This window comes from Puma concolor, chromosome B4, assembly GCF_028749965.1.
Source record: "Puma concolor isolate L17-30 chromosome B4, mPumCon1.1.hap2, whole genome shotgun sequence".
NCBI classification, from domain to species: domain Eukaryota; kingdom Metazoa; phylum Chordata; class Mammalia; order Carnivora; family Felidae; genus Puma; species Puma concolor.
This window is the reverse complement of record NC_141673.1, coordinates 18,124,295-18,141,855: the sequence shown is the minus strand read 5'-3', so window position 1 is coordinate 18,141,855 and position 17,561 is coordinate 18,124,295. Positions and strand designations below refer to the sequence as shown.

Below are 17,561 nucleotides of genomic sequence, written 5' to 3'. Positions count from 1 at the left end.
GGATTTTCTGCGGCAGAAGTGACTTGTATTCTTTCCCCCTTTACGCCTCAGATCCGTCTACCTTGTGTTATGTTTAAGGTATTGAATAATATATGTACTGCAAATCATTTAAAAATCTGCATATCTTTTATTTTTACATACATTCATGTTTTAAATGTAGTTTGTTGTTTTACAAAAGACAAGACTGGCAACCTGTGAAAAAATACCTATGTGTGAAAAACACATTGAGAAATTTTAAAAACTTGTGGGTACAGGTTGTCATTGAGAGTTAAGCAAATTGATTGCTGAAACCTAGGTGGGTTTATTTCCTTCCAACAATATATCTCACTCACATCATCTTGATTTCCATAATTACCACTTACACTTAAGGAATCAGTACCTACGTAATCCAGGGTACTATTTGCCCACAGTAGTCTTTGTGTTTTACATTGTGGATCATTTGTACCAAAGGTACTGTTCATAAAGAACAATGATATAGGAGGGCTATAAATGGACAATTCCACATTTTTATACAGGGAATATATAAAATGTCATTACATCAGCTGCTGTGGTGATTGAGTTTAAATATCCCTGCGGGGTCAGGAACAAACCAGCTTTCCCATAAGTCGTTGTGAACACTAGGGAAGTCCCAGGGTTTATGTCTTCCATTCCAGTGGAGTAATTTTGCTTCCTGCAGAAAATGCTCCGAATATCTGGTATCTGGATTCCAGCCTTCATTGTATTCAGAAGAAAATAATAGGCTTGTTAGAAAGCAAACTTTTTATATTGAATGAGTACAAGTTCATTATTTAAAAAATTAAGCGAATCAAAGAGTATACATGGAAGAATTTACCACCTCCCCTAAATCTCCAAAATAACCACTGTTAGAGTTTCTCATGAAATCCTCCTACAAATATTCTACCTGTATGCCTGTGTGTGTGTGTGTGTGTGTGTGTGTGTAATATAGCACATGTGGAGTTACTGAATTGTTTTTTTGGTTTTTTTTTTTGTTTTTTTTTTTTAACGTTTATTTATTTTTTGGGGACAGAGAGAGACAGAGCATGAACGGGGGAGGGGCAGAGAGAGAGGGAGACACAGAATCAGAAACAGGCTCCAGGCTCTGAGCCATCAGCCCAGAGCCCGACGCGGGGCTCGAACTCACGGACCGCGAGATCGTGACCTGGCTGAAGTCGGACGCTTAACCGACTGCACCACCCAGGCGCCCCACTGCATTGTTTTTAAATGTTCATTTTTGAGAGAGAGGGAGGGAGACAGAATCCAAAGCAGGCTCCGTGCTGTCAGCACAGAACCTAATGCGGAACTCGAACCCACGGACTGAGAGCATGACCTGAGCCCAAATCAAGAGTCAGATGTTTAACCGACTGAGCCACCCAGTCGCCCCAAAGTTACTGAATTATTTTTAATGGCTACATGGAATGCATATATAATCATTTATTTAGTGAGTTCCTTATTAAGGACATTTAGGTTGTTCCTGTCCCCTCACTAACATAAGCAGTGGCACAGTGAACAGGCTCCTGTGCAGGTTTGTGCGTGTCTACAGATACATTTGTGGGGTAAAGCCTTGCAGATGGACTTGCTAGACTGAAGGGCGCATATGCCTTTACATTTTGATAAGAGGTTGCCAGATTGTTCCCAAAAGAAGTTGGATCAGTTTCCCTCCCACATAGAGTTTATAGGAGTTCTTGTTTCTCTGCATTTTCCCTCCTTAGTGTGTACGACGACATTTTCCTGTAAGTCGTGTTTTTACCTTATGAAGCGTGACAAAGAATAATATTCACTTTTTAACACAAAACTATCTCCATTTGAATATTATTCCACTCATAAGGAGTCACTTAGGGTGTGTTTATCCCAAAATTGCCAGAGTATTTTTAGAACCTCTCTTCCAGAAGTGCTTTAAGATCTTGAGAACGTAATTTTTTTAATATCCTCTATGATGTTAAGTTTTCTTCCTATGAAAGGAATTTGACATGTTTTTTAAAAATCCATTAGGGAAAGAGAAGGTGGTGAATAGCTGGAGTTGTGTTATTCTAGCTTAACATATGATACAAGAAAAATAAAAATAAAAATCCATCTTCCGTTATTCATAAACGTAGCTGTGAAGGCAGTTACAGAAGAGAGGCTGGGTGTTTCAGGCTATGGTTATGTAACTGGAATAATTATCAACTTTCAGAGAATCTATACAAAGGAAATGTTCATTTGGGAAGAAGCACCTTAATTTTTTTCTTTAATGTTTATTTTTGAGAGAGAAAAAACACAAGTGGGGGAGGGACAGAGAGAAGGAGACACTGAATCTGAAGCAGGATCCAGGCTCCGAGCTGTCAGCACAGAGTCCAACACGGACCTCGAACTCAAACTGGGAGATCATGACCTGAGCCAAAGTCGGACGCTTAACCGACCGAGCCACCCAGGCGCCTCTATTTTTTTTAATGTTTATTTGTTGTAAGAGAGAACACAAGCAGGGGAGGGGCAGAGAGAGGGGGAGAGGGGGAATCTCAAGCAGACTCTGCTTTCAGCACGAGCCCCACACAAGGGCTCAATCCCGTGAACCATGAGATCATGACCTGAGGTGATAAGCTGGATGCTTAACTGACTGAGCCGCCCAGGCACCCCAGGAGGAAGCAACTTAGAGTCTTCACTGAGTGAGACATCATCTCTCTGCTCCATGATTGGAGGATTCTACATGGGCTTGCAGTTTGCTTTAGCTAAATACGTTTCATAAACTTTTTATGTCTTAATCCTACCAGCTTAGACCCAGACTTAATACCCATTAGTGTTACATTGCTTCCTGCTTCCAAAACACTCTAAAGCCAAATCATTTTTCAAATGATTTCTGTGTAGATTTACTTTGCAGACTTCCCGGATTCCAAAACCTTCCGCACAGATGTAGTCTCTGTTCTACAAAGAGAAATGACTTCTTTCTCTTGGGAAGATTCTGCCCCTCCCTACTTACCAGCTAGATATTTCATGAAATGTGAGTGAGTCTCTGTTCCAAGATCATAGAATGCTCTAACCTTATCCATTTAAGCTCTGCATAGCTGTTCCTACACATTTTTTGTAGACCTACAACTTTGATGAGCTTTTCTGCACATTGATTACAGGGAAATGTTGATATTTGACCTAATAGGGAACCTAACATTATAAATCAGATGGGACACTAGAATCCGTAACTTGCCTGTGTTGCTCCTGTGTGCATACAGAAAATCGAGGAGGATTCTGGTAGTAAGGCAGAAGCAAATCTATACAGAATCCTTAAAAGGAGACTGGAGCCCAGCTTCAATGGCTTTATGTGTCCTTTCTTTTAAAAGGGAGAGTAAGGGACATATATACCACCTTGCAGATTGTTCTGAGAATTAGAAATAATATTCACCTTTATCACCAGACCCTAGCCCATTTCTTGACAATGTAGAGGGTACTTAGTAAATACACATCCATAATCTATTGTCTCCAATTCTAAAATAATCTTCAAATGTCTGAAAACAAAAGGATTTTTAACTTTTTTGGTAGCAAAACCTAGATCCCACTCAGGGTATTGCATAACATAAATATATGCATTACATTACATTTTTGAAATTCAAAACCTTTCCAATTTCTAAACAGGTCTGGCCCAGTGCTTTTGGCTAAGGGATTGTGGCCGTGTGTTTGAATGTATGTGACTGTCTTCTGGGCCAAGCTGTGTTCTAAGCAATTTACATGTATTAGGTAATTAGCTTCAGTTTACAAATGGAGACACTAAGGCATAGAAGGGTTGAACAATTTGCCCAACATGGGTAATAGCAGAACTGGGATTCCAGTCCATACCCAAGAGTCTGCATGCTTGTGGTGAAGAGTGAATGCAAGACATGCTACACAATCAGGAAACAACTTCTTTTTAAAAGATAAGCCTCCACCTATCTAAACTCACAAAACACGGTGTTAATTTGTTCAGTTTTGCCCACTGCAGGCTACTGCAAGAGGGCAATAAAGGCGAAGTGGAAAAGTTTTGACAGTAAAGGCTTGTTGTAAGAATAGCTAATGTTTATCGAGCACCTACCATATGCTAAGCGTGAGTCTAATTGCTTTTCTAGAAACACATTCCTGGAAACACACCTCTCAGGAAGGCCAGTTTTGTCAGCTGCATTTGTAGACTGAGCAGCGGAGGTTAAATAACATGTCCAAGATCACCTCCAACATCACCCGGAGGACTGGATCTCAGGAAGCTGGTGTTCTATATAGCACACTCTCCTCGCCTTGTGCTCGCAGGTCTAGAACATGCACATTTGTGTTGTCTTCCTAAAATACTTACCCAGGTGCCGTATGTGCCACAGGGGGTTGATGGTGGAGTATTTCCCATGAAACACGATCAGCATCGGGGAGGTGGCCACCCCTCCTCCCAGGGAGCTGCTGTAGAGATTTTCCCTAAGAAATGGAACAGAAACGCACCATTTGGCCTGGAGCCCCACAGACTCCTATAAAGTAGAATCTACTAATTTTGAAAGATGTGAGACCATCTCTCGCTGTATAATAAGACTATGGTTTTTCACTTGCCCCCAACTTTTTATTTTGAAAATTGTCAGACAACACAGAATTGTAAGAAGGATACCATGAACCCCATACCATCCACCTAGATTTACAGCGTAGCATTTTACCATTTTTGTTTTTATCCTTTTTTAATGGCAAATACTGAAGATCAAATTCTGATCCTACATTATTTAGAATAACTTTACTCACAAATTCAAAGTTATGGTGGTATTGAAAATATCCAGATAGAAAAGACGAACGGGAAGTACAGTGAGATGATAATTGCGGTTGTGTCACAGGGGCTTTTCCCCCCATATTTTAAAACTTGGATGATGAAAAATGATACATTTTTAAAAACTCAACTTCCAAAACCAAAGTTGAGTTTATAAAATAATTCTTTTTAAGTTTATTTATTTTGAGAGACAGAGAGTGCGAGTGGGGGAGGGGCAGAGAGAGAGGAGGAATCTCAAGCAGGTCCACTCTGTCAGCACAGAGCCTGATGTGGGGCTCGAACTCACAAAACTGTGAGATCATGACCTGAGCTGAAATCAAGAGTTGGATGCCCAACCGAGTGAGCCACCCAGGCACCCCAGAGTTTATAAAAAAAATAATTCTTCAAAACAAATTATGTAGGAAGAAACTCAACTGAGAAATGGTTTTCAGTGGAAAAGGTTCACTAGGATTCTGGGAGAAGACTTAAAGTCACATTACTAATTCATTAGAAAAAATGTTTGTATAATGAGATTGTGCAGGATCTCGGTTCCACTGACATACCGTTTGGGGACAGATTTCCATCTGCTGTCCCCATTCTTTCTCACCCATGCCTCTGTAAGCAAATCTGACCTAAGATGTCTATGAAATATTTCTAACCCCTGAGATATGCATAGAAAATTAATTATGCAATTTTGTCCCCAAGCAAGGAAAATGGTAGAAGGGTTTACGCCTACTCCACATTTTTTTGCATCCATTTCTCCAGTTGTTTGGTGATACGTTGATGCTTCCATTCCGTCATGTTGGCGACAATCACGCCGGGATTGAAAGAGCACGTGCTGGGGCTTATGCCAAGGTCTTTTATGGTCTTCTTCCTATAGTCCAGATAGCCCATGTATGTATTCTGTAAAGGAACAGGATATGCCTTTGACCAACACATCTTTTGTTTCTGGAAAACGATCATTTTCTTGAAACCATTGGGCAGCGTTTCTGGGTTTCCTCCTGTGTCACAAGCCATTTCCTAGTATCCTTTGCTGTTTTTCGTGTTTCCCCAACCTCGAAAGGCTGAGTGCCCCCTAGTCTCCTTGCCTGCACCTGTTCCTGTCTCTAGTACGAGCTCCCCAGACAGCCTCATCCGGTCTCGTGGCCCAAAATACTATCTGTGCAGCCAGCCTTGACCTCTCCTCTGGATTCCCAAAGCCTGCTACATCTGTTGGCAGATACTGCGTCTCCTTCTGGATGCTTAACAAGGCAGCTCTACTTACATCCAAAAACTGATCCTGATCCTGGCCGGAACTCGCTTCCCCACAACCCGCCTACCTCAGTTACCGGCAACACTATTCTTCCAGTTACTTGGGCAAAAAACCCAGGGCCATTACGTCCTCCGTGGCTCCTTCACACTCACTTTGCATCCAAATCTGTCAGCAAGTCCTGTTTGTCTCATCTCCCAAAATATATCCATAAGCCAACCACTGCCTATGCTGCAGCCTTCCCGGTCTGGGCTGTAATCCCCACTCACAGGACGTCCGCGAGCCCCTCCTAAACTGTTCCTGCTTCCACCCTTGTCAACTTCACTCTGTCTCTATGTTATTCATCTGCTCAAAGCCTCTCCAGTGGCTTTCCGTCTCAGTAAAAGCCAGAGTTCCTAAGATGTGTTGCCGTGCCCTAGGCCATCTGCCCCCAGCGCCATGACCTTTCTCGCCTATTCTCACACTGGTTCCCTCTGCCACCCTGACCTCCTTGCTCCTGCAATAAAAGAAAGACACACTCCTGCTTCAGGACCTTTGCACTTGCTGTTACCTCTTCTTGGAATGCTTTCCCCCTAAATACCTGCTGAGCTAATCCCCTGACTTCTTTTACGTGCAGGCTCAGCGACACCATGTCAGGGGGGCCTTCCCTGATCACCCAATTTAAAATACAACCCAATCTGCATCCTGATCCTCTGTTAAATATTTTTTATACTGTCTTTTCCCACTAACATGTAAACTTCACAAAGGCAGGCATTTCAGTTTTGTTTACTGTACTGCTGGTACCTAAAACAGTGCCAGCACCATGGTAAGCACATGGGTGGTTGTGGAGTGGCTGTGATATGAGGCGAGACATTACTGTTCCACCCACACAGGCTGTCACAATCCACCTCAAGCTCAGTGCGATGCCCAAGTGCAACACGGAAATCATGGACACGCTTGAGCAGTTTCCATGTGCCAGCCTCTGTTCTAGGAACTTTGCACATATTACCTCGTTAATCGCACAGTCACTTTACACGTATTAACTAATTTAATTCTCACCATAACTCTACGAGGGAAGTACTGTTATTACCTCTGACAACCGAGGGAGAACCGCACGGCCATGCACTTGCCCAGGGCTGCAAACCTACTAAGGGGTGGAGCCAACCTGTTGACTAAGGTCCTAGGCCTCAAAGTATGTCACACCTCTACTGTCAACATGTCTAAAATGATGTCCTGGAACTTTGTTTAAAGAACAGCATTTGATTCTTAATAACACCTTGTATTTTAAAGCCATCCTTTTAGTTTTAGTATTACAGACAGGTTTGACTTCCCTCATTTCCACCAGGGTAAGTTGCTCTTTACCCTTGAGCAAAATCAGTATTTTCCTCTGTTGAAAGGAAAACACAAAAAAAGCAATGATCAAAACTCTGACAACAGAACCAAAAGTCCAGGGCTGTCTTACAGGAAACCCCATCTTGGACAGGGGTGGTTGCAGCCACTTAGGTAACACCTGTCACTTCTGGAGCATTACTGCAGGCTGGAGCTCTGGCATCGTGTGATTTCATCACAGCTCACAAAAACCAAATGAAACAGGTACCGTTGTTGCCATGTGTCAGACAAGCAGAGAAGGACTTGCAGGGCTAACTTGCCCCAGAGTCGGTACACACGGAGCTGGGGCCGAATGGACAGCCTGGGCCCTGTGCTGCGCTCCAAGGTTAGATGATTATGTGCTGTGGGGAAGGGAAGGGAAGGGAACAGCAGAGCGAAGCCAGGACCTCCAGGCCAGCGAGCCCACCTGCAGCCCCACAAATCTGTTCATGTCCTGAGCGGAGGGCAAATCGCAGTCATCCGAAAAAGCTGCCGCGTGGCCCAGGGCCAAAGTGGTGTCATAGAGTTCCTGGATGTCACCTGAATTCAGAAAACACCAGTGGCTTAAATATTATAGCATTTGGTTTTGAGCTAGATAGAGCCTTAGATTGTCCAACAGTCCCTGATTTTGCTATGGAGGAAAAGTATGTGATCTCAATTTCGAGTGGCCTGGCGATTTACTTAATAACATAGTTTGTCTCAATTCAGAAGGCCACTTGATGATAAGCTCAGATCGGCACTGGCTAAATGTCTTTACTTCCGTTGCCATGTAGAGACCACACCAGTGCTTAGCTTATTTGCATATGAGAGAGAGAGAGAGAAAGAGAGAGCAACACTTAGACACCAAAACGTAGCTCACTTTTAAGAATGTCGTGAGGGAGACTTTATTCCTCTACATTTTAGGGATGCAGAGAAAGGAGAGGCTACTGAGCTATTTATTACCGACTTCAACAGTGAGAGAGTGGCTCTCAGTCAACTGGACTGTCCAGGGAAGTGAGTTATCAACCCCCGTTTTCAAAACATCCCCAAATTTATAACAATACTGTTCTCCCATCTTGAATACGCAGCCACAGTCGCTGGGCATCTAGCTACTTGGAAACTGAAGGAGATGGACAGTTATTCTACTTATCGGCTGCTCCTTTTCCGAGTGTTCTTGGCAGTCGGCGTGTATACCTTGTACGATTACGTCATCGTCCAAATAGATGACTTTCTCATGTTGATGGATAAGCAGAGGGAGATAAAAGCGGACAAAGTTCAGCTGTTAAAACAACAGAAAAAAAAAGTGATGGTGGGGAACAGGCATATGGCTCAGTGTCTTCTAGTGCTCTTATGGGGGTGGCTTTGACCATGGCCTCAGTTCCGCTCCAGGTGTGGAGCAAAATAAAACAGTCCATAAAGATGCCTCGCTGCAGCTTCCTGATTCCAAGTTATCCGGGCCCCGGGCTGCAGCTGATGCTGGCCCATCAGTGCCCTTCTAGACCCAAACCCTCATCTGCCGAGACTGTGACATGACTTGGGTCTCCGTGAGCCACTGTACTGGGAGTCACGGAGGCTTCCTGGTCAATCTTTTAGGACACGAAGTGCCTGCCCTCCTCTATACTAGTAATTTGATTACCGTCAACTAAATCAGCCTTACACACACACACACACACACACACACACACACACACACAGGACACAGGGGCACAGGGGCATCATCCCAACCATGAGCTCAACCTCTTAGCTCCCTGGACCAGAAAAAAGTCAGACAAGCATGAGCTGAGGGTGAGAGCCATATGGTTTCATTAGCCATAACACTATCGAACCCAAAGTTCTAGCTCAGCTCACACTCTGATAATAAATATAAGGAACTGGGGAAAGATAACGTCATTAGAGGGCATAGAATTCAGTACATTTTCAAGGACGGATGTAACAAGCATATGCAGAAAGCAGCTGCATTTTCTGTGAACCTGCCATCAATACTACTCTTCATGCAAGAGAGTCCCTTTAGTAAGAACTCTTGCAGTAAAATACCTTAAGATTCCCAATTCCAGGGAAAAAAAGCGGTGTCTCCTGAAAATATTACCTTAGTTGACACTATGAGGTATATCATCTATCACACTACTGGTTTTCCTTAGCTGCCGGGATGCTTGGGCTAAATTCAACGTCCAATTACAGCACACATAACACGCTGTCGGTTGGGAATACTTTTCCTGGCCTCACTATTTGGCCCCTACCCCCAACCTCTACAGGCATATTCACACACAGAAATGCATCCTACGTTTTCTCATGCTTCATTTCTGCTTGAATAGCTTCATTTTATTTATGTGAACCGTCTTAAATCCTTCCGGAGCAGGTGACTTATAAATTATAAATAAGCAGACCTTGGTGGAGATCTGACACTGCTTCCAAAATATTCTGTCTGCATCCCAGTGGCCAGTGCTCCCCACTGAGCAAGGGTCTCACCGAAGACTGTCCCCCAGCACGTGCGCGATTCCTACTCACAGGCTGGAGCAATTCTGGCCTTGATGAGTCCGGTCTGACCTTCCCCTTGAGGACTATCGGGTTGAATTCCACGATTTTAAAGTTTATTTCTCTTAGTTTAGAATGTTCAATCCATTTTCTAAAGAGATGACAACAAACAAACAAAAAACACCTCTAGCATATACACCTCCAACCTTTTGCCTCAATTTCCCTATTGCCTCAGAGTTGATCTGTGGCCTCTTTCAAAAGTTACCAATAAAATGTGTATAACCTTAGTAGAGTTTAGTCTATAAAACCTTCTGATTTTTTCCCCCATCTGGTCTGGCTTCCTATCTTTCCTCTCTTTTTTCTTTAATTCACGTAACTCTGCAAAGGAAATGAAGCAAAACAGTAATAACCAAATAGCTCCCCAGATCCACATAATCTCCACAGGAAACCGGGAGAACAAAATGTGTTCCTTCTTCCTTACAAAGCATCTGCGGGTCCTGGTCCCTGTTTGCCACGGGGTTACCAGATTTTGTCAACGGATGAAGCAGGACATCCTGGATCTCCTACCTGCCTTCTTCCTCTGCTATTTCCACTCCAAGGACGATTTGAAGTGATCCTGGCCTCTTTGTCTCTGTCTCTCCATGTTCCCGACCTTTCCTCGCTTCCCGCCTTCCCCTCCTCCCTCCCCCCGACCCTCTCCCCCCGTGTCTGCTCAGTCGCACACAGTCTGCGACTATCTTTTATCCAATTCATGATACGATTCTTGGCAGAAATTATCTCAAAACAATTGTTAATGACCAAAGCCACACATGGTAGCATCTGTTGTTGCTCAAAAGTTGACAAATCAATCCTTGGAACAAAATTTAGATCTGCAAAATTTGAACCATAAAAAGCAGCCATTTACACAATGTTAAATGTCAATTATATTTCAAATCCGGAGGTGGGGAGAAGTCACGTCAATAAGAAAAAGATAGACAACCCTACTGAAAAACTGGCAAGAGACTTGAACGCGCAAATCTAAGTAGCCAAGAAATGTGTGAAAAAAAGTGCTGGGCGGTGGGGGGACCCTGGGTGGCTAAGTCAGTGAAGCATCTGACTAGGCTCAGGTAATGATCACGCAGTTTGTGGGTTCAAGCCTCCTGTCAGGCTCTGTGCTGACAGCTGAGAGCCTGGAATCTGCTTCAGATTCTGTGTCTCTCTCTCTCTCTGCCCCTCCCCTGCTTGTGCTCTCTCTCTCTCTCTCTCTCTCTGTCAAAAATAAACATTTAAAAAAGAACATTTAGAATTTTTTTTAAAAAGTGCTCAATCTCATTTAAAATGAAGGAATCTCAAGTTAAACCATGATGAGATAGCCCTAGACACCTATCAGGATGGCAAAGTTAAAAAGACTGACCATACTGGGGCGGCTGTGTGGCTTGGTTGGTTAACTGTCCAACTCTTTTTTTTTTTAATATTTATTTATTTTTGAGAGAAAGAGAGATAGAATGTGAGCGGGGGAGGGGCAGAGACAGAGGGAGACACAGAATCTGAAGCAGGCTCCGGCCTCTGCACTGTCAGCACAGAGCCCGACGCAGGGCTCGAACTCACAGACCATGAGATCGTAACCTGAGCTGAAGTTGGACACTCAACTGACTGAGCCACCCAGGCGCCCCGAAGTATACATTATTTAAACAAGGAATAAGTGTGTCTATTTTCCTGCACTGGATATTGTTGTCCTATTAATTTCTACCATCTTGATGAGTGAAAAATTATGTCACTGTTGTTTTAATTTGCATTTCCCTATTAGTAACACAGAATACGTTTTCACGTTTGTTGACCATTTGTATTTTTTCTTCCGTGACTTGTCTGTATTGCATGTGCATTTTACTACCCGAAGCTTATATGTTTAAAAGTTTTTTGTAAGAATTCTTTATATTCTTTGGATAGTAATCCTTTGTCTGTAATACATGTTGAAAATGTTTTGTGTAATTTATTGTGTGATTAATTTCACTTACAGTGTTTTTCATCATTTAAAAATTTTTAAATGTTATGTAGCCAAATCTGTCCATTTTTTTCCTTGTGATTTGTGGGCTCACAGAATCACTTTCCATAGCAAAATTATATAATTATCCTGCTTTTTTATAGTAATTTAAAATTTGATTTTCTGTTTATTTCTTCTAACTCCGTTTCCAACTTACTTTGCAGTGTGTTGTGTGATAGGAAAGAGATCACTATGCAGTTCAAAAGTTATAATTAGTGATCATTCTGGGTCATATTAAAATGATACTATATTAATATCCTCCCAGGTTAAGAAAGCAGAAACTGTTAATTTTTTGTTTTGTTTGGTATTTTTCAGAGAGAGAGTGCGTGCACACGCACACGTGTGGGGGAGGGGCGGAGGGAGAGGGAGAGAGAGAATCTCAAGCAGGCTCCATGCCCAGTGCTGAGCCCAACAGAGGGCTCCATCTCACAACCATGAGATCATGACCTGAACCAAAATCAGGAGTTGGACACTTAACCGACTGAGACACCCAGGTGCCCCCATCTTTTTTTTTTTTGTTTTAATTTTAGAGAGAGAGCGAGGCAGAGGAGAAGGGAAGAAGGAGAGAGAGAGAATCAAAGCAGGCTCCACACTCAATGCAGAGCCCAACACAACCTTGGGATCATGACCTGAGCCCAAATCAAGAGTTGGACACTCAACTGACTGAGCCACCCAGGCACCCCAAGATAAACTGTTTTAGAAAGACTTCCGGGGCGCCTGGGTGGCTCAGTTGGTTAAGCATTGGACTCTTGACTTCAGCTCAGATCATGATCTCACGGTTTATGAGATCGAGTCCCATGTTGGGCTCTGTGCTGACAATGTGGAGCCTGCTTGGGATTTTCTCTTCTCCTCTCTCTCTGCCTCTCTGCTCCTGCTCTCATGCACGTGCTCTCTCTGGAAACAAATAAATATTTAAAAAATAGAGAGAGATTTACACACAACCTGCCGAAGGCTTGTAGTTCTTTAGGTCATTAGCCAATTCACTTCAGCAGAATGATGCAATGCCCAACCAGATTAATGAGACTTTGCTGGAAACTTCCTTAGCTATACCACACATTCATCAGGTCACCCAGTAAACCTCAGGTCATCCCCTCATTAATTCAAACGACATTCATCAAGCCCAAAACAGAAGGAAATGCATTTAAGGAAAGATAAGGAAGATGAAGGGAAAGTTGAAAACTCCCAAGTCTATAGTACACAAATTACCGGATTCGAGACAGAGTGTTCCGGAGTCCAACGACATAGAACAGAATGTTGGCGTCGGTGTTGCTGTAGATGCTATTGATGGCAGCCATGGCGGCACCCATTCTCCCTGCAGCAGCACAAATCACCACAGGAATCTCATCCTCCATTTCCTCAGGAGCCTCAGAGTCATCATCTGGAAACATCACAATCACTGTCTTAGAACATGAAGGAAATTCATAGTAGAACCAGTTCAAATTGTCTCCCACACTCCTGGGGGAAGACGGCATAGTGTGGAAGAGACTGCCAACCATTCTCCAACATCCAGTCTCTTCTTCTTTCAGAAATAGAACATGGGGTGGGGCGGGGGGGGGGGGGGAAGAAATACAACACTGGAGTTTTAATTTTAGCTGGCATCTAGCCAACCACTAAGAACAGATTTCTGAGACTCCCTAGCAAGTGTGCATGATCAAGTTATGACCAACGGAAGGTTAGCACAAGTATGTGTGTGATTACTGGATTTGCCTTTGAAAGCAACGTGCTACCCTCCCCTTCCCCTGGCCCCATTCCCATTGGCTGGAATGTAGATATGATGACAGAAGTTAGGGCAGCCATCTTGGACCACTACTTGGAAGCTACCTGTGGAGGACACCAAAACCCTAACACAGAAGGAACCTTGATCTGGATGACCGTGGAAATGGCACATCGTTGTGTGGAATGACACACATTCATTCACTTGAGAGAGAAAATGAACTTCTATTTTGCTTCACTCACTATGATTTTGGGGCTCTTTTACAGAAGCCAGTCGGACACACATACACACAGTTGAAAAATATGTGAAGAACTGGAAAGTCTCATTTGATCCGACGGTTCTCAACTCCTTCCTAAATTGGGATGTTTTCCTGCAATGCTGCTGTAAAAGCTACTGCTTGTGATCTTCCTTCTCCTCTCCGCCCTCTAGTCAAGTCTCTCAAAAGTCGACAGCAAGAGAAAGGTGGTAAATGAAAGAGCATGACTAATGCACAAGATGAATAATTGATTGTTCTTTTGAGCTGTGGCTGTGATGTAAAATACCAGTGTCGTAACATCTTATTTTGGTATTGCAATACAATTTTCCGGTATGAAAGATAATAATAATCAGTATGAAGAGTGGCCACTCTCAGATGCCCTTCTGGTTTTTACTTAAAGCTCTCTTGACAGATAAGTACCACTCAGACGCGGGGCAGTTCTAGCTGATATTTAATGCAACACATATATGAACTAACCACCAGGTACTGTGCTTTATGTAGCTTAAGAAACGTTGAAGGGCCTCTCCCTTCTCCTACCTCTCTTCCCCAGGCTGGCCACCACGTCTGAAATGTCCACCACGAGAATAATTCTGTTTTCACAGTATACTTACTGGCACAAGAGAATGCTCATAATACAACATTAAGGGGGAAAAGAATACAAAATTTCTCTCTAGTATTTGACACACAAAATCACCGCAGGAATCTCCTCTGGTGTATGATCCCAATGGGATATACACATACATACATATTTTCAAATGGATCTACATCTGTTTATGGAATTATGAGTGATTTCAATTTCCTTATTTGCATTTCTTATATTTTCCAAATTCTCTAAAGCAACCATGGATACTTTTTTTTTTAATGTTTGCTTATTTTTGAGAGAGAGAGAGAGAGAGAGCACAAGCAGGGGAGGGGCAGAGAGAGACAGGGAGACACAGATCTGAAGCAGGCTCCAGGCTCTGAGCTGTCAGCACAGAGCCGGCTGCAGGGTTCGAACCCACAAACTATGAGATCATGACCTGAGCTGAAGTCGGACCCTTAACCGACTGAGCCACCCAGGTGCCCCAACCATGGCTACTTTTATAAACAAAAAGGAAAATATTTCTTAAGGGATTATTCCTTTTGGACTCAGCTGTCATTTTGGGGAGGTTCCCTAATCATGCGGTATGTTGCCTGCAGGCAGTGAAGTGAACTGCCCCAAATGCAAATTTGACTCTATTTCTTCACTGCTCACCATTCTCCAGTGGCTCCTGTGAGGTAGAGCCACCTTCCCTTGCCTGGCACACAGGTGCCTCATGATCCAGCCCCTACTCACTTCCTTAGCCTCGACTCCTTCTATTCCAGCGATACCAAAATACTGAACACTGCACCGGGTGGTCCCTTTGCTCAGTGCCTTTGCACATAGTGTTCCAGATGCCCAGAACGCTCTTTCCATCCTTACGTGCATGGCTAACTTTTACCCATTCATTCCAAATGCAGTGTAGACATCAGAACCTCTGGGAAGACTTTAACAGCTCCTTACACGGCGCTCACTTTGTCCGTGTTTGTGGGTGGACTGACCAGCTGCATTGCAATTTATGTGGTTGCATGCTTTATCTTTCTCTCCTTTGAGGGCCGAGACAGTATCTCGTTCATCTCTGTCTATTCATTTGCGGCTAGCACAGTGCCTGGAACATAGTAGATTCTCAATACATGTTGGAGGGAGGGATGAATGGATGGGTGAATTTTTTAAATACCTCTATTTGAACATTTGCCACACTGCACAGAAAGAATCTATTCATGTGTCTGTCTCCTTCACTAGACTGTGAACTCATTATATTTCCCTAGTCTGGCACCTAGGAGGCACTTAATAAAAGTTTGCTGGACTGAACTGAACTGATGTGTCGATCGTACAGAACAGGGCCCTGGAGGAATGATTCCCGGACTACTCCTAGGGGCAAAGAGAGAGAGAAGGGCTGAAAAGCTGGGGGCAGAACCAGGCTCTCAGGAAATAGGAGAATGAGGGAGGAGGAAGGTGTCCCCATGAAAGAGGGCCACCCAAGAGACCAAACAGCAAATCTGCAGACACGTCACACTGCCACGCTTCTTAGGAGACTCTGCCGGTCAGAGGAGCTGGGAAGCGAACCTAAGCCAGAAACACCGCTCTTTGCCAAGAAGTCTTCCCTGGACAGAGTATGGATGAAAACACACTGGAGAAAGACTGGGAAAGATTTATCCACTGTAAAGTCTACACCAATGTGGCACCCTTGCAGCTTCTCTGGGAATCACCCACTGTGCCAATTGGTACCTATGCCAACTCACCCAAAGGTCTGGCTATGTGAAACTGCTTGGTGCCCATACAATCTCTAGAAAACATCATGTTGATGGTGGTATGGAGTGAAAATGTATCATGTTGCATTAGTCCATTCCCACAAGCAGCTCTTACCAGACCATGCCCATTTCTAGAAAAAGTGAAATGTCTGCTCTCCCCGTGCCAAATCTCTGAATCCCATTTCAAATTAGGATTGGTTTTAGCCAAGCATATAAACTTGCCTCACCTCAAATGGGCCAGGAGTGAATCACCAGCTAATCACACAAAAATTATCAGGAGATTAGATTGAATGTCATTATCAGAATACACAAGGGGCTCCTGGGTGGCTCAGTCCATTAAGCGTCTGACTTCGGCACAGGTCATGATCTCACATCTTCTGAATTCAGGCCCGCATCCGGCTCTGTGCTGACGGCTCGGAGCCTCGAGCCTGCTTCAGATTTGGTGTCTCCCTCTCTCTCTCTGCCCCTCCCAAATTCATGTTCTGTCTTTCAAAAATGAATAAACAAAAAAAAATTAACTAAAAAATTATAATTTTAAAAATAAATGTAAAAGAAAAAAAAGGGGGGGTGCAAAGTCAGTCGGTTAAGCCTCCGACTTCAGCTCAGGTCACGATCCCAGGGTTTGTGAGTTTGGGCCCCGCGTCGGGCTCTGTGCTGACAGCTCAGAGCCTGGAGCCTGCTTTGGATTCTGTGTCTCCCTCTCTCTCTGCCCCTCCCCCACTTGTGCTCTGTCTCGCAAAAATAAATAAATGTAAGGAAAAAAAGAATACACAAAATGGCACCATGCCTTTCTTCAGCAAATGATTTCACAGGGTTTCTGGACATTACCTTATAACACCAATTCTTTGAATTACTATTTTTGAAAATATAAAAATTAATATGGAATAGGCAAAGCACCAAGGATTTTTCGGGGCAGTGAAACTGCTCTGTATTCCATAATGGTAGGTTAATGTCCTTATACATTTCTCACAACCCAAGGACAACATCAAGAGTGAACCCTAATGTAAACTGTCGACATTGGGTGATAATGTTTCCATGTAGGTTCAACAGTTGTAACTAATGTACCATCTGGTGGGGGATGTTAATAGTGGGGGGAAGCTGTGTACCTTCCACTCAGTTTTGCTATGAACCTAAAACTGCTCTAAAAAACCAGTCTATTAAAAATATTGACATGCATTTCTTGAAAAAATTCCAGCCCCAAATTCCAGTAAGTCATGGTGATTTTCTGCAGACCTCTCTACCCCCATTCCAAAGGTAGATCTCTGTCACCCGTGCAGTGTGCCCCTCTCAAATCCTTCTTTGTGTTGCCCAAAAGGAAATATACCACCTACACGTGTTATTTTAAAATCAAAATGAAATCATACTTTTCATGGTTTTCTACAACTTGCTTTTTCCACTTAACGTATCACGGACGTCTTTCCATCTCAACATTATACTCTTTTGAATGTTATTTCATAACACTGATTCTTTTTTTTTTTTTTTTTTAATTTTTTTTTCAACGTTTAT

The 17,561-nt window shown here is 43.3% G+C and overlaps 1 protein-coding gene across 1 annotated transcript in view; it reads right to left on the bottom strand.

Moving 5' to 3' along the window:
- Positions 1-104: 104 nt before the first annotated feature.
- The window catches only part of GLT8D2 (glycosyltransferase 8 domain containing 2), a 43,724-nt gene continuing 26,267 nt past the window's right edge, over positions 105-17,561 (bottom strand). The window contains exons 4-10 of the mRNA XM_025926935.2: positions 12,982-13,153; positions 9,789-9,906; positions 8,478-8,562; positions 7,732-7,844; positions 5,445-5,611; positions 4,283-4,395; positions 105-711 (exon numbers count right to left, since the gene is read on the bottom strand). Of these exons, the coding sequence (XP_025782720.1) occupies positions 539-711; positions 4,283-4,395; positions 5,445-5,611; positions 7,732-7,844; positions 8,478-8,562; positions 9,789-9,906; positions 12,982-13,153 (941 nt within the window). The 3' untranslated portion in view covers positions 105-538. The remainder of the gene's footprint in view (positions 712-4,282; positions 4,396-5,444; positions 5,612-7,731; positions 7,845-8,477; positions 8,563-9,788; positions 9,907-12,981; positions 13,154-17,561) is intronic.